Source organism: Eucyclogobius newberryi, unplaced genomic scaffold (genome assembly GCF_026437365.1).
Source record: "Eucyclogobius newberryi isolate DKJ021-1_F unplaced genomic scaffold, fEucNew1.0.hap1 SCAF_4, whole genome shotgun sequence".
In the NCBI taxonomy this organism is placed as follows: Eukaryota; Metazoa; Chordata; class Actinopteri; order Gobiiformes; family Gobiidae; genus Eucyclogobius; species Eucyclogobius newberryi.
Window position 1 is genome coordinate 28,542,080 of NW_027316056.1, and position 16,975 is coordinate 28,559,054.

At 41.7% G+C, this 16,975-nt stretch overlaps 1 protein-coding gene across 3 annotated transcripts in view; it reads left to right on the forward strand.

Annotated features, from left to right (window-relative positions):
- Positions 1-7,952, forward strand: part of aimp1a (aminoacyl tRNA synthetase complex interacting multifunctional protein 1a) — a 91,664-nt gene extending 83,712 nt beyond the window's left edge. Inside the window, exons 1-7 of one of the 3 annotated variants that reach the window (XM_072462338.1) lie at positions 172-252; positions 1,952-2,082; positions 3,233-3,346; positions 3,790-3,954; positions 5,207-5,409; positions 5,567-5,735; positions 7,651-7,952. In XM_072462338.1, the coding sequence (XP_072318439.1) occupies positions 251-252; positions 1,952-2,082; positions 3,233-3,346; positions 3,790-3,954; positions 5,207-5,409; positions 5,567-5,735; positions 7,651-7,817 (951 nt within the window). In that variant the 5' untranslated portion in view covers positions 172-250 and the 3' untranslated portion in view covers positions 7,818-7,952. Of the gene's footprint in view, positions 1-171; positions 253-1,951; positions 2,083-3,232; positions 3,347-3,789; positions 3,955-5,206; positions 5,410-5,566; positions 5,736-7,650 lie in introns of those variants that run through there. The other 2 variants (XM_072462340.1, XM_072462339.1) reach the window with 2 other exon arrangements.
- The last annotated feature ends 9,023 nt before the right edge of the window (positions 7,953-16,975 follow it).

Sequence of the window (16,975 nt, forward strand, 5' to 3'; positions counted from 1 at the left end):
TTTGTTTAGATAATTTTGACGAATGATAAAATTACGGAAAGGCAACTGCGAGGACTACTAAGACTACTTGCTGACTAGTAGATCACGTGGATGTTCCCCTAACCAATTGCTAGCTTGTGAGATACTTGATCCCTGTAGTTATACGTCTGCAGTGTGGGCCCTGTGTGTTGCTGTCTGTTTGCTGCCGGGTTTTTTTTCTGGCTCCAGCTGCTGTCAGGTCCCCAAAACGTGCGAGGTTGGTGCTGCGTTCATGTAAGTTAGAAGATTTTGTACAATATTTCTGTAAGTTTGAAGATTTTGTCAATCGCGTATGTTCAATGATCGTGTATCTGAGCCAAATGGGCTATTGTAGCAGCCTGAAAAGCATCGCTCGAAGCATGGACCAGTTTTATTGATATGTTATTCACATGTTTTTAATTCCAATTTAATCTAAAATGTAACGCTACACGGGGGGCTATTTTAAAACGCATTTTTATCAGTTATCCTTCAGCAGTGAAATGTGAAATGATGTTTTGCATTTCACATTCTTTAAATAATTTTCATAATCAGGGCAGCCTGTTTGTCTTGTTTTGTTCTGCATCATATAATCAGGCCTACTGATTAAAACAAGGTTACTTTTACTGTTTTTATTCATGCTGAAGGGAGGAGTAGCTTCTAGATTAGACCATTTGGATATACTTTTGAAAATGAGTAGACTAGAAATACTTAAATAGCCAAACTCAAGCAGGTGTTTAAGTCATTTAACTTGTAATCAAAATAGAAACTGAAACGATACACTTTCACATTTACAAGCTGCAACACCTTTACTGTAAACTGTCGCTTACATTTTCCCTTCAACATTAGAAGCATATTAGGCTATTTGTTTTTTTTGGTTCTCCATTCATTCATTCATGTCTATTTTTAGAAGGGCCTGAACCTGTAATCAGAGGCCCCTTTTACTAATAAAGTATGTGCAAACATAAGTCGACTGACACACTGCTCGACTTAGACCGGTCAAGAGTGGGCTACAGTTAGAATGGATACAGTTTAACAACGTTTAAAAAAAATAGCATTTATTCATCTATCTTAAAAGCGTACTGCAGCTCTTTATTATCACACATGGTCCCTTCTAATCCCAAACCCATGACATGTTTTGTATTCATTGTTCAATGTTTTGTTGTTTGTGTTGCATCGAGTTCCTATGTTTGTGAATTTTGTTCATTTACAATTGGCAATAAACCTTATTCTGATTCTGAGCACGTTCAAATACTTCTTCTTCTTCCGTGTTTTATGGCGGTTGGTATCCACCGCAGTTAGACTTGAGAACTTGATTCTTTAGACTTTTTTAAGTAGACTCTGACTCCATTTAGCGCTGTGCATCTCCAGAGAATATCTAAACATGATCCGCCTTTATTGTGGCCTACGTTGTTAGTTCTCCACTGTTGCTGCTTAAATCAAGGGTTTTGTTTAAAGACACACACACACACACACACACACACACACACACAACAGAGCTTTGATCCTTGATTTTTATCAACTGCAGTGCTTTTGTGTTTCAAATTTCCTCGTCCCACTGCGTTCTGTTTTCATCTGGGGCCAGCTGGTGTTTTCCTGTCTTTTTATCCTCCATTTGTTAACCTTATAAAATCCATCTTCAGCTCGAGTCCAGTGTCAATTCGTAGAGCGCCACTACAAAACTGTGTATTTAAAGCTTAGCAGTGGCGATAACAGTATTGTAAAAGGTCCACGATAATGTTGGGACTATTTTATCACAAATTGACAGGATTACTCATTACACAACTTAAAAATAATTGTGTAATCTAGCTTGAACCAATGTTGCGACAATGAAAATAACACGGTGGAGTTTTTTGTTGAGACTGCAAACGGGCTGTGTTTTGTTTGTACTTTGCCCCGTGTTTTCTTGCGTACTGCCCGGACTCGTTGTTTACAGTATTTGTATATTCTGTGCTAGGTTTTTGGCGCGCACGCTGGCCAGGATGTCGGGGCACAATCCGTTGTTGAGGCTGGAGCAGAGGGCGGCGGAGGCGGACCAGATCATCGAGCACCTGAAGCAGCAAGTCCAGCTACTGAAGGAGAAAGCCAGTAAGCCGGTCAAGAAACGCGGTGCAGTTTACAATGTTATGACGATTATTCAAACCACGCTGTTGCCTATACTTATGTTGGTTAAATACTACTGCACAGGAAGTAAACTGTTTTTACTTCTTGTCTCATCTTAAACTGCGATGCCGACCAAATTGTTGTTTTTTGTCATGGTTGATAATGATTGTGTTGAATCCAGAAAAATCATTTGCCGATATTTCTGTGCCGATATGTAGGGACGATTTGGGTATTTTCCCCGAATGATATACTGTATTTTCCGGACTATAAGTCGCACTAGCCAAAAAAATGCATGAAAAAACATGTTTATTTGATCAAATCCAGTACCAAGAACAGACATTTCATCTTGAAATGCGATTTAAAATGATAACAGATGAGAGAACATGGTGAATAGGTGTGCGTATGCTAACGCTAACACCTTCAGCTACATGAGGCACAGACAGAACTGTGGTAAGTGTCTGGTATGTTAACGTAACATATTAACAGTTATTCAGATAACTATAGCATAAAGAACATGCTAACAAGTTTACCAAAGCATCAGTTTTACCCCAAATCACTAAATCCATTGAATTCTTCTTCCTCTGTGTCACTTCTAAACAACTCCACAAACTCCAGAGGAAGAGGAAGTGCTGATTCTTTTTCTGCGTCGCTTAGAGCAAAGTGCGCCCTCTTGTGGTTGTCAGTGTGAAAATAACAAATAATACCACATATAAGTCGCTCTGGAGTATAAGTCGCACCCCGGCCAAAACTATGAAAAAAGGTGCAACATATAGTCCGGATAATACGGTACTTTGAATTTACCACAAACTGCAAAAGTATTTGTATAGTCACATTTTGTGCAGCGCCTTCTTTGCATTAAAGTTAAAATGAAGCTTTAGGCAGATGTTTAGACCACAAGGTTTATCTCTAGCTGCAGTTAAATTGTGGTGAAAAGATGATGGTTTATGTCCTGTAGTTCTACTTTTTGTCATTTCACTGGAATCAAACCATTTCTTGGCTTGCGTTTATATTTCTGAAAGTTCTTGAGACGGCAATATCTCAGTGTCGTGACTGTAGAGCTAACAATTTGGCCATCGTTTGGACATTTTTCATACGATTTTCAGCTGCAGTCCCACGCTCCATTGTGTCATTTCAGTGGTCCAGGCCAGCGCCAGAGAGGAGAAGAAACTGATGGTGGAAAATGCCAGACTGAAGAGCGACATTGAAGAGCTCAAAAAACAGCTGCTGGCGAAAGAGAAGACGAGGGGAGGTATGTGTGGAGTCAAATGTGAGATCGAAAGATTAAAAAAAAGGTTTTGCAGGTGGAAAATGGCGAGACGAAGGTAATGTCAAGGATGGAACTCTCATTTCTATGTAAACCGGAAGGTCCTCTTCTTTCGTTTGAACATAGAATTAAGGTGATTAAAAAGCATTCCTGTAACCGCGGTGTGTTTGTCAGACCAAACTGCTCCTCTGTACAAAAACTGCAGGCGCCGCAAATGGATGGTTACTTCTTCTCAGTGGCACCGTATGTTGTTCTTTATGGCTCCATTTCCTGCTTATCGTCAACTCTGACATGGTGATTTTCAGCACTGTTTGCGTCAGCAGCGCCAATGTTTAAATAAAGCTTCCCGTGTCATTTTTAGCTCTGTTTTGGTCAAAATTATCTGCCTCTTCAAAACGTGGGACTGTTATGTCTGTTTCGTTGTGCAGTGCTGGATGTGCCAATGCCGTCGGGGGAAAACAGCGTCGAGTGCAGCGCAAAGACCGTTCCCCCCGCAACCTCCAAGCCGGCCCAGCCCCCCTGCGCTGCTGCTGACCCGCTCCAGAGCCCCCCTCCCAAAGACGAGGCCAAGAAGAAGAAGCCAGAGAAGAAAGGTAAAGTCGTACAGGCAGCAGCATCCTTCCATCTTCATGAAGGCCAATATGAGAGATCATTTCAGCGAGGTTCTTTGACATCTTAATATCAAAGTCAAAACAAAGGCGTGTCATGTCTGGCCCTTCACTCCCAAACCCTGATCAAAGACGCACTGCAGAGGGATAAACTTCTCTGTAATAAATCACTCATCGTGTGTGTGTGTGTGCGCCCCTTTGTGTGTGTGTGTGCGCCCCTTTGTGTTTGTGTGTGTGTGCCCCTGTGTGTTTGTTTGTGTGTTTGTGTGCGCCTGTGTGTGTGTGTGTGCTTCTGTGCCTGTGCCTGTGTGTCTGTGCCTGTGTGTGTGTGTGTGTGTGTGTGTGCGTGCGCGCACAGGCGCACACACACACACACACACACACACACACACACACACACACACACACACACACAGTTACCAGATGTCACGGTCTCTTCCACATTTGATATAGTTCAATTTCCAGCTCGTCATTTCTTGTTAGTCACAAAGCCGTAGTAATCTCAATGGAGATGTGCAAATGTGATTTTGTTGTGCTGTCATCACAGCGCAGCCCACAATCAAAGGCCGCATTTGGAATCAATTTAGTGCAAATGCTGATTAAAGCTTTGCTGATCACTTGATCAGTGCTGTCCACTGCAGCAACTTAGTCCAAATGAAGGTGCTTTTCTGGAGAAGAACCGCCTGCTATTCTGTTAAGTCACTGGAGCATGGAGCGTTTGGCCAACGCGTCTACTGGTTTTGTCATTAACCTCGGGTATGCATACCGTCTTGTGTTTTTTTCTTTTGCTGAATATATTTATTGATGAAATGAAACACATGCCTGCCCTAGGCATTCTATTGGTGGCTTTTGTTTTCTTTGTGGCAGGAAATTAAACTGAATTCCACATGGATGCCAAGTGTTGTTTGAGCTGTGACTTGAGCTTGGAAACATACCACTTGAAAAAATGCTTTTTTAGAATAAGGCATCGATACAAAGCATTTATAAATGTTTGTTAATCATTAACTAATCAATTTATTTCTATATATCTATAAATGCTTTGTATCTCTGCAACAAAACTTTTCCTTTTACGACCATGAAAGATTTCACAAATGGCGCTCTCAAACTTGACTGACTTTTTGGAAACGCGGCTCCTTTACTCTCATATCGAGTTCTCTCGGAGTACATTCAGTTGTATGAAATATGAGCTTAGGTCTATTTGAATCTCCAGGTTGCGTAACAGTATTTCCTGTCACAGAAAAGGCTGAGAAGAAGCAGTCTGCCCCGAGCCAAGACGAGGCCAAAGTGGACGTCTCCCGCCTGGACCTGCGCATCGGACGCATCATCTCTGCAGACAAACATCCAGACGCAGACAGTCTGTATGTGGAGCAGGTGGACGTGGGCGAGGCCTGTCCCAGGACTGTGGTCAGTGGCCTGGTCAAACACATACCCCTGGACCAGGTGCGATCGCACTACATTCTACTTAAACATATGTTAGCATAAACACTGGGAAGGGTGGGTTATTGATAATTGCCCTTTTATCAGCGGTAACATGGTATACTATGTGTCATTTCTAGTGTAGTGAAGTGATCAGTGTTCTGTTGTGGGCCTCCTGCAGATGCAGAACCGCATGGCCGTGCTCATGTGTAACCTGAAGCCGGCCAAGATGAGAGGAGTGGTGTCCCAGGCCATGGTGATGTGCGCCAGCTCCCCAGACAAAGTGGAGATCCTGGACCCTCCGAGTGGAGCCGTACCCGGAGACAGAGTGACTTTCCAGGGCTTCCCAGGTATCTGAAACACAACACCGGAGACGAACCCAATTATTTCTGCTTCGTGTGTCGCTTTGAGCCAGTTTTCCACAGAATGTCTCTGTTCCGCAGCAGTTGGTTTGTTTCAAGATATTACTCTCTTGAATTTGTGCATGGTTAAGTGATCAAACAGTTCTTAAAAATCCCCAAATAAATCATCACAAACTCCTCAGGTTTACACCGCAGTCCAACAGATGAGCTACTGCCCCAGGTTAGCTCACTTTCTGGTAGGAACAATGTCAGAACTTTACAATACAAACAATTTATGACCGCCAATAAAGTTGACTCCCTGTGAAGATGTTTTATTCTTTTCCACAGAATAGTTTTAGTTATGTGTTTTTTGCTAGACGGTAAATGATGTGTGACAGATGATTTTTAATTTCTTTTGCCAAAATCCACCTCTTAAAGAAGGATTGTGAGCTATATTTAGCGCTTATTTCCTTTGTGATAGAGCAATTGTTTTAAGATTCGCTTGCTTACACGATGCCAATTGAATGACTGACTAATCAAAAGCTGACTATAGTGGTTACAATCAATTTTTTTCGTTGTTTCTAATTTGCTTTTTCCCAGAAGAAAGTGAAGAATTCCGGTGAAATTGAGAAGGATCTGATGAAAGCGTTTTGATCCGAGCCAAAGCTTTTATCTCGGCTGTACGCGTCGTAGTTCTTTGGTTATTTAAAAATGAAATGGGGTGATGATTATTTAAAAGGCTCTTATTTAAAGGATATACATGTGTTGCTTTAGTGTTTCTCAATGCAATTTCCGTAAAATCTTGGTTTTACCTCACATTTACCGTAACAAAAAGTACAATTTATTACAAGAATTAACCAAACTCGAAAGTACAGTTTACTTAAAAACTCCATCTGTAACGGAGCGTACGCCTAATCGAAATCAGAGGTTGAGACCACTTTTGTCATGTCTCGAATGTCGATTAAATTACGGCCGTTTCAGTGTTGGCGCGCGGCCGTAATTACCCGTGACTCCTCTTTCTAATAGGGCCCAGAAGTTGTGCTTGAACTAGAGAAAGGCACACGAGTCCTGCCGCTCAGATCTCTGTAAACTTTGTAAAGATGAAACGCGCGGCAGTATTCGGGCGAGCCAAGCGTAAAGATGACGTGAAAAGAACGAGCAGGTTTGTAACACCCGATGCGTCGATAGATTTTGTTCGCCAGGGAGAAAAAACCTCACGTTTGCCAAAAAAACCGTCAGAAATCATTGAATTATTCTCGCCGTCGCATCATTTTTTTTGGCCGTAGTTGTTTAGCTCGTTTGAGGTTGTTCGTGGAGGCAGGTCGTCCATCACAAAGACTGAATTTGTTATAGTAATGATCCGGGTTTAAGTACCTATGCCGTGTTTTTAAGATTTTCTAATTTTGAGTTTATTTGGTGTATTTGTACCTGTTGCACATGTACATTATAGTTTTACACCATATACTGAGTTGGTATCTGTGGAGAAAACGTTGAAAAATCTGTAGAAAAATGACAGGAAGTGACATCACACTAGAGACTCATTCCAGTCAAAGTTTATGCAGAATTTACTACTATTTTGACTCTCTAAACAACAATTCAACAAAATAAAGACGCTCTCATAAAGTTTTATTTCTCATATTAAAAAAAGTGACATTAGATGAGTTTTGGCCCAGTTTTTGCCAGGTAACTTCCTAGTGTGATGTCATCAATTATAAACAGGAAGTGAAATAATAAACCTAAAAAATGCACTATTCTGAATATATTTATCTCAAGTGCATTTTAGTTCAATGCGTCGTTCAAACTGTCAGAGGCACTTTAAACCGGGACAAAAAAAGCACTTTCTGTGTCAAGTGTTGACTCAAAAAACGTCTCAATCTGTGCGCTGAATGAGCCCTTTTAAAAAAACGATCCGTCTGGTTTGCAGGTGAGCCCGACAAAGAGCTGAACCCCAAGAAGAAGGTCTGGGAGCAGGTCCAGCCCGACTTGCGCACGGACGCACAGTGTGTCGCCACGTACAAAGGAGCCGCTTTTGAAGTGGCCGGCAAAGGCGTGTGCAAGGCCCAGACCATGAGCGGCAGCGGGATCAAATGAAACGCCACGGCCGTCTGGAACCGCTCTCCGCTCACAGGGCTTTAGGATGTTCTCCCGCCCGAAGACGAAGAGCAGGATGACGGTGTTGGCGAGACTGAACTGCAATACTTTGAACGTCAATAAAAAGAGGAAAAAGAGTGGTTTACGGTGTTTGTTTTTTGTATCTCGCACAGAAGTGTTTAGTCTGATTTTAATCCCATTTTCACAGTCAATTCGAGTTAAAAAAAAAAAGTACAATTCAACTCTGTTCCGACTGATGTGAGTGGCTATGGTACACGTCGACAATGGTGGAAGACGTACTGCAGAGTAAAAAGTATTCAAAAACGATTAAAGAGTGAAATGCGGCTGATAAAAGGCCACGACTTGAACTCAAAACCTTAAGTCAGGACGTCACAGTGAATGTGCAAAAATAGATAAAAAAAATAGCCGATCAAACCATACGGAAAGTACTTAATACTTCTGTCCATAATGTAGTGGAGCAGAAAGTACAGTAGGCTGACCTGTTCTCAAATGTAGTGAAGTAAACGTAAAATATAGTCACTGTAAATGAAGTAAAGTACAAATGCCCCCAGTTATTACTCGGGTACAGTACTTCAACGTTTGTACTTACGGTGTTACTTTCCACCGCTGCACTTCAATTAGTAATGGGTTTCTAAATATGACTGGACAGTAAAAAACACAAAAAGTCAGAAATGTCACTGTATACCCTCATATAAAAGATGACTTCACTAGTTCAAACACTTTTTGCTCAGTTCAGTCAACATACATCATTTTATTTGAACTGCTTAAGAACAGATTAAGAGGTGAACGCAGCATTTTACTGATTTGCCCGGAGAAAACCCGCTTGGATGCAGCATTTGTCCTAAAAAGACACAGTTCTATACGTTTGGTCTTGGGTGGAGTAGCTGGAAATCGTCTCCTGAGCCTCATTACGTCCAATGGCCTTTGATTCGGTGTCTTTTAAAGGACAAGAGCATGAAAGTCTTTGTTTCCAGTTGGTCTGCTCGTGCTCATGGACTTTTTAATGAGCCAAAGATGAAACGAGAGGTTTTTTTTGTTTTACGACAAACTCCTGCAAATCCAGATCAATTGTTCTAGTGATGGAGAGACCCATAAGTCCTGATGCTGCGCCCACGGCCATTATCTCGTCTGTGCTTAGGCCAATTTGTTGTTTTGTGTGTGTTTTTGTTGTTGTGGAGGTCCCAAAGAAGAACACAGAGCACTTGGTTTTCCTTTTTTGAACCTCACCATCCGCCGTCCTCCGCCAAAACATCTGCCAAGGTCGTGTCAGAGCACAACCCAAGCACAACAACGGTGAAGTGCTGGTCTAGACTCTTTTTATCTCTTTTACGAGGAGAGAATAGTTTTGTATCAAGACCGGTGCCAAGGGTGAAGGACGCTGGGATCAGAACATGCTCGACCCTGTGACTTTTCTGGGTAACACGCCAAGAATAGCAAAGTGACGCCAACTGCACTTGTCCAGTTGGCGTGGCGTGCTGTTAACTAGTAGAAATGACAAATGAAACGCGTTGTACCGTGAAATTAGATACTCTATGGACTGGAAGAGACTTGCTGTCGGAGGAACTTAAAAGAACAGGAGTCAGGGAAAAAATAGGCCCTAAGAATGCAACGTGCAGTTTAGAGATCGTCTCAAATCGAACATTGTTTTGATTATTTCAAGATCTCTGTTCTTTTCTGTCGCTGTGATAAATGTGTTTTTTTTGCCTTTTTTCAATTTCCCTTAATCCAGTTCTTAGCGATCGACGAATTAGGTGCTGATTGTTTCATTGTGTTGCAAGGAAAACTTCAGATGTGCGCGCGCAGGCTTCTGCTCAGCGCTGCAAGAGTGATTCCCGGCTCTTTGACAGTTTGCTGAATGTCCGCCGCGCGTTTTACCCCAATTTCACACAAAAATTAGCTTAAGGAAACGACACGTTTAGTTGTTTTCAATATAAAAATGTCACTTTTCAGCATTTTAATTAGTCCACAAGCTTTTAATGTGCAAACAAACTAGCCACATTTTAATATTTATGATCCAATATCCATGATGCAGATCCTCATAAAAAGTCCTTTGCACTTTTATATGCTTGCTTTATACGCTATAAACCCAGCGCCAAAGCACCGAGCACACTGCAATCTCAAACTGTCCAATGCTCCTTCTGAATTTATGCCATAATCTGATTAGCCACAAGTTCTTTCTTCAATTGGAGTGCTATAAAGTCACAAAAGCTGGTCTGAGTTAATAAATGGGAAGCCCTGGCACCTGGACAGTTGCATTATTGACCACAGGGGGGCAGAAACTCTCCAAAAACTCTCTCATGGCCAACGTGTCCTTCATCATGAGAGTAATCAAAGGTCCACAAGTGCAATGCTAAATAATCTCTAACATTTGACTCCATGATGGCGTCATGAAGGTGGTGGAAATCTCTGTTGATGTGTTGATGTGAATATTTGAACCAGGCCTATTAAATGCATGTGTAATTACCAGACTTTGTCCTTATCTGAGCCACTTGAGATATTTATCCCTGTCCCTCCACAATTACAACATTCAAACATAGTTTTCCAGGATTTTGAAGCTTGAAAAGGGTCCATCATAACAGCTAAATGTCAATTAATGAGAGGAACTAACGCTAGAAATCATGTGTTGGCAGGAAATATAAGACTGCAAAGTGCAATGAATGAAAAAGAGTTTCACTGCAGTATTCATTTGTAATCTTAGATGGATGTCATCATTTGTGTAGTGTCAAACTGACTTTGCAGAACCGCTTCAATAAGACAAGTAAATGCACATGTACCAGGCTCTGACTAATGACAAACACTGTGTCATTGTGTTTGAGTATAATTTCAGCCATGTCATTGTAATACTCACTATGAGTATTGAGTAGAGCTGTCTGTCACAAAACACCACTGCATCGACTGCTCTGATTGGCCAGAGCTCATAGAATATGCTTAAAGTGACTTACTTCCACTTTAAACAAAACAATCATGTTAAAAAATACATAGTATCTAGTACTCCGAGTAGTTTTTTTCATGAGTACTTTTTATTTTTACTCAAACACAGATTTGATCCCAGCACTTACATTATAGTCATGCACCTGTACCTTTACTTCCATATTCAGTACTCCTTCCACCACTGAATGTATGTGAATGAGTATGAAAAAGGAAAATAGGTCGTTGCGGTTAGATTTGCGGTTTCCATTTGCAGTGTAATGTTTTAGACTATGTGTTGTGTAGGTCATACAGAGAAAGGGGGCAAATCAGATTGTTCTCCAATCTGTTCCTTTTCATGAGGATCGGTATCGAAATATCAACTGAGAGAGAAAAATGTGGGTTTCAATGTTACTACACACATTTTGATCCTAATTGACATACATACATTTTAAGAGTGGGCATTGATATTGGACATGTTTGGGCCCTTTCTTTGTTGTTTTATGTCAAACAAACTTCACCAGCTGCACACTGGACAATGTCAGGTGTTCTGTTTGTCCTTTAGAGCCTTTTTTTCCACAAGCTTAGGCTGTTTTTATTAAGACGCCTTCACCATAAGGTTCCATCAGTATTGAGTAATGGTATTGAAAACACTTCCACTTGGGGATAAATGTGGTAACGTCCATCCCTACCTTTTCATTCATTTTTGGTATGCTTATATTACCGGTGATGTCTTTTTATATGTTGTGAACAAAAAATAGAACTGTTGTCAAGGGAACAGACGCTTGACCGCTCCCTCTCCATATTCGCCACCTGAAGAGGACGTGACTGAAGCTGGGTAAGTTCTTTGCTGACCTGGCTCATCTCTTAGCAGCTCACATGCTCCAGGAGACAAAGGACAGTCTGGCTCTTCATAATGACTAGTGACTCAGGGTGAGTGAGCCTTAATGCCCTTCAAACAGTGGAGGAGGAAAATCCCCCGGGGGAAGTTTTGAGGTGAGGATGGTAATTGGAAGAAAACAAGGATTTCACTGTCCGCACATCCTCGACCGAAACCCGACACGGTCACGACGGCAGCGGTGAACAGAAGTGAGACTGGTTAGTTTAGCATTCAGGCTGATTTGTGTGCCACCTGTCAGGACAGTCATGGCTCTTGACAGACAGAAGTGTGGCGTAAGGGTCATTTCAATCTTCAAGACTTGGTGAACATGCTTGTTGGATTTACACATGAAGAGCTGGACGAGGACGGCTTGTTTTGATGTGGTTGTATTCTTATTCACTGAATGAAATCAGGCCAAGGTCCAACTCGGATGAAAGTGAGCGTGCACAGTTTATTACCATATGTGGGCAAGTGATGGACAAATAATGGGGGACGGCTCCATGTAATGTAGCTTTGTTTTGAATGCCGTGTGGTTCACCAAGCAGAGCAGCGGTTTGTAGTCAAAACAACCATCATTGTTACTGTTGTTTGCTCTCCACAGTTGGCACAGTTAGTACGTATAGTGGCATTGTTGTTGCAGAAATTAGTTGCATTAGAGGTAATCTAACACTTGTTCACAAAAAAATGAGTGCGCACAGCAAAGGCTAGTTGTAACAGTCCAGCCTTGCTTTGTATGGCATGTGGTGTGTTTTTTGGCAAATACAACATGTGGTTATTGGTGCCTAAAGTCTATGATCAGCACATAGGTTCTAAAGACCATGTTTTATTCAGTGTGGTTCATTTGGTCATAATTTAGTTGGGCAATCCCCGCTCGTGAGCTGGGAAAATGCTGTGGCAGCATCTTCTTGATGATTCACATCCCATCATGGAATAATCACACATGCACAATTCTGACAGCGCATTATGTTAAAAAGGTGTGAATACAGATTGATTACTTATTATTCCAGCATAAATCAGCAGTTGCAGGTGACTCAGCCGGGAGTCGAGCAGATTTACATTAAGATCTGTGAGAATGCCACGAACACTTCTCCAGATCCAGGATTTTGGTGCTCCACCTGAAGTTAAACACTTCAATGTCTATTTGCCCAGGTGGTTCCGGAAGTACATTTTCCATTAATTTGACCCATACACTTGAAGGTGCACTTGAAACATTTCACATCATTTAAAGTTTCCAATGTGTTTTTTTCTAAATGTCTGTATATAAAAAAGGAATGAAGGAGAAATGGGATACTTCAAAGTCTTCAAAGTGTGCGTGGTACTTGAGTTTGACATCAGAAACACAATAAATGTCTCTGTGTACATTCAACGTAAAATCTCAGTCTGTTTTATGGTAGGATAGTAGTCACGTTTCTTGAGTCTGTTTTTCTTGTCCCACTGCAGCCACAAGTGGCGTGCAACTGTATAATTTGGGGTTGACCATGATGCACTGTGGCCACAGCCTGCTGAGTGCCCGGAGTGTAAACCATGCAGAGCCGTGTGCAGCAGGAGGATGGACAGATCGACTGGTGACAGAGAATAAAGCCATCTTTTCACTGATGCTATCTGCCTGAAGCCAGATCATGTTACAGCTATAAACAAGTCACTGAGATGAATGGGGCTGTTCCCGCCTGCTTCATGACCACTCTTTTCCCCTGATATATACATTCCACTGCACATGTATGTAACCTGTAGCTCGGAAATCACTCACTGTTGATTCAGAGCAGTTTAAAAGGGATTTTTAGAGAGATGTTTGTGCTTCAAAAGGAAATAATGTGTGAACATATGAGAGGATATGACTGAGACATGGTTAGAGGCTGAGCTGTCCAATGTGCTGAACAGAAAAATATGTACTAAAGCCTTTCAAAGGAAAGTGACGATCTGTAGAGACACACAAGTACAGCTGCTTTCATTGTGTTTTTAGCAGCAGCTCATTCAGACGCTCAGGCCATGTGCTGTGATGGTGTCAACGCACTCATTTGGCAAAGGGCATGGAATCCAGCTTTGTTGTCCTCCATACAAATTGTGTTTCATGTTGATAAGTTGATAACGATAATCCGTTCTATATATGTGTATTACGTCCATAGATACCCTTCATGGTGAAAGAGTGTTGCTCTGTCTCACATGTTTGTTATGCAGAGGTGTACTCTGTCTATACAGGCCACTTATTGCTATAGTGTGAGAAGAATAATTGGCATGGGAGTCTGTATTTTTCTCATAGTGGAACACTGAAAGGTTGTCGACTGAAGGCTCACATCGGACTGTCCCAGGGAGACGCTTAGATAAACACAAGGCTAAAAAAGCCAGGGGCTCGGGTTGCACCGGCAGCTATGCCTAAAAGAAAGGGGATGCAGAAGGTATTGTGAGTGCATTGTGGTCGCTCTATTTCCTCTCCCAGGTAATTTCTTTTCTCCCTTGTGAGGACCGGACACCCATAATTTCTCAACACAAACACAAAACAACATTATTCAAAAGCTTGAGACAATGGAGAAGAGATCTGATCTAATAATTGGAGTTGTGAGTCAGAGATGGCTTGAGGCTCAGTCAGTGAGGTTCTGACTCCGGGTCCTGACTGATGTTTGGGGTCACAAGTGTCCGTCAGCACGTCAGGAATTACAGAAACCTAACCTCCTTGAAAAGAGGACATATTTTAGGTGGCCTACTTAATATGTAAGTTGCATCCATTCTATTGTGTTCCTGTACCTACATTTGTTGTTTGGAATAAACCATTACAAAAGGTTTTGGGGGTTCTCACAATAGAAAATTATACTTTCCTGTATTTTTTGGTGCATTTGAGATACGTTAATTCATTATTTGAGTTGGCTACACCAAATTATTATTATTAGTGTTTAAGTGTGCTATGAGTTGTTGAAGGACCCCCAGCCCCAGGGTTTCTCTGCTCCGCCCCTGACGCTCGCAGACTTCACGCCCCCCACTCTCACTGCTAACTCTTCTGTCAGGATGACTAAACTTTGATTTGACGCACTTAGACTATCTATTTTTCCACGAGTGACCTGTTGTTTTACTGCGTGCGCGTAGTAGAACATAAGTGGCCTAACTGTGCCCCCGGTCAGCCTGTGTGTGTTTGTTCAACCCTCTGCCAGACGTGATGCAGCGTTCTCTCTGATGATTCACACTCCAGCTCTACAGGATCTGTCCACCTCTTATCCCAATTTACACTGACTCTAAAACAAGATATCAACAACAACAAAGGTCAAAATTCAAACAATGTAGGACTTCTTTCGTCTCCTGTATTCACCTATGGAGGAATGCACAGGAGACGGAAGCAAAGATGAGGTGCAATCTTGTTGAAGTAATACAATTCTGCGCTAGCACCCCTTTCATCTTAATGTCCGTACACAGCCCTCCCGAGTGGAGCCTGACTCACCAGTTGAATCATGGAGAGTTTGACATCTGGCCTGGCTCGCTCTGACAACTCCCTGCCAGCTATAGTTTCATTCATCAAAGCCTTCCCTCTGTCTTTTAATCAAATCCTAATAATGCATTTGATTAGGATATATTATTTCACATTATTTTACAAGATTCTTTGGATATTCCATCGACCAAAGTGAAATTCCACTATACCACTGGCCCAATAGTAAAAATAACATTGCTCTAACGGCTTTGGTGAGGTGTACAGATGTTTTTATCCCAGATTAATTTTTATTTTTATGTTCCCATCAGAATTATTTGGAAAATGAGTAATTCATTTGGAAAATGATAATAAACTCTGACATTTATTCAACTCTCTGACTGTGAAAGCAACCACACAAAGGCTATGGTTACACACATCTGGTGAAGAAACAAAGCATTAACATTACTGAGACAATTCATCAACTTAAGAGCTGTATACTGACGAACACTATCGATTTAGAAACTGTTTTATTTAGATGGGTAAAGAGAATATACATATAAGACACTAAGAATAAAGAGTTGGCACTGAGGACTATGTATATACCTTTTTTGTTTAGGCTTTGGTGTAGTGGCATCCTTCACTCTTCAGAATACATCCCCAGCTGATCCTAAATACAATTGCATGGATGTTGTTAGCCTTAGCTTAATACAAGTTTCCCTATACAAAGGGTGCAGATAAGTATATATATAAGAATATTGATTTGACACAGAGGCTCCAATAAATTAGCAATATTTATTTAGAGTGGATTCCTTTGTGTTTTGGTCATGTTCATTTTCAGTTTAAAATGACTTGCCGTTCAGTTCCAGTCATAGTTTAGTTCCAGTCTGTTCACCTCATTAGCTCACACAGCCGTCTCAGTCTGGACTAGACGCAGCCAGGACATACTGCAGGTAGCTACATCTGGTAGTTCACAGTCCACACAAACATGTGAGTGTGAAGAGCCAATCAGAGCGAGAGCTGACCAATTGGTCGAACACGCGCAGTTTGCTTATACATTACGCTCAATGGAAAAAATGCTTTCTGGACTGTCAAGGATATTTTCACTGCAGTTCCAATGGACTGGCCACGAGTCCAACTCAGGACAGGCTTAAGCCAGCAATACCTAATCCAGATATTTTAATATGATATCGGATCGGATCAATATAGCAATATTTACCATAGTATTACACGGTATTGGATCAAATCAGAAATCGGCGGTATCGCCCATCACTATCGCAGAACACCTTGCGCAAAGCTAGAGAGTCCAGCTGCGAAGATAGTTTGCTGCCATTGGCTGCGGAGCGGAGTTTCGTGCCTTCTCAGAATACTTTGAGTATCTCAAAAAGCTCTGCATGAATCCAAGGCGTTATTATTATTACAATGAGTTGAAATGAACTTTGCACAACTGCACCACACACAAGCACATGCTACATTTTATTTGCATTCTGTGCTTATCAGGACACAGATACACACAGGGGATTGTTGCAATGACAGACTTGGCAGCGATGTAGAGCCAGTTCCACTGCAGTGAAGAGTCCCTCAGTGAGCTTTATGGGGCTAGAATTACTCCAGGAGACCACCACAGATCATCAATAACATAAAGAGGCCCGTGTACTCGAAGCACCTTGTAGCTTCCTCCAAACATAACAAAAATGACTAAGAGTGGTAAAGTGTGATGGCAGGTCATCTTTTCAGATAGATTGTTTATTATGGTCTGCGTTGTCATTGATACCCCTTGAGTTAACATGTCCAACCTTAATCCATAAAGTGTAATGGGGAAACAGAGCTGTGAATTTGTTATGGCAATATTGATGGAGTTTCTAATAAAGGACAAGCTGAATCACAGGACCCACATCAGACCCACACCTCATGCTTGGCTGCACTGCACACACCCGCTGCCATTTCAGCCCAAGCACGCGT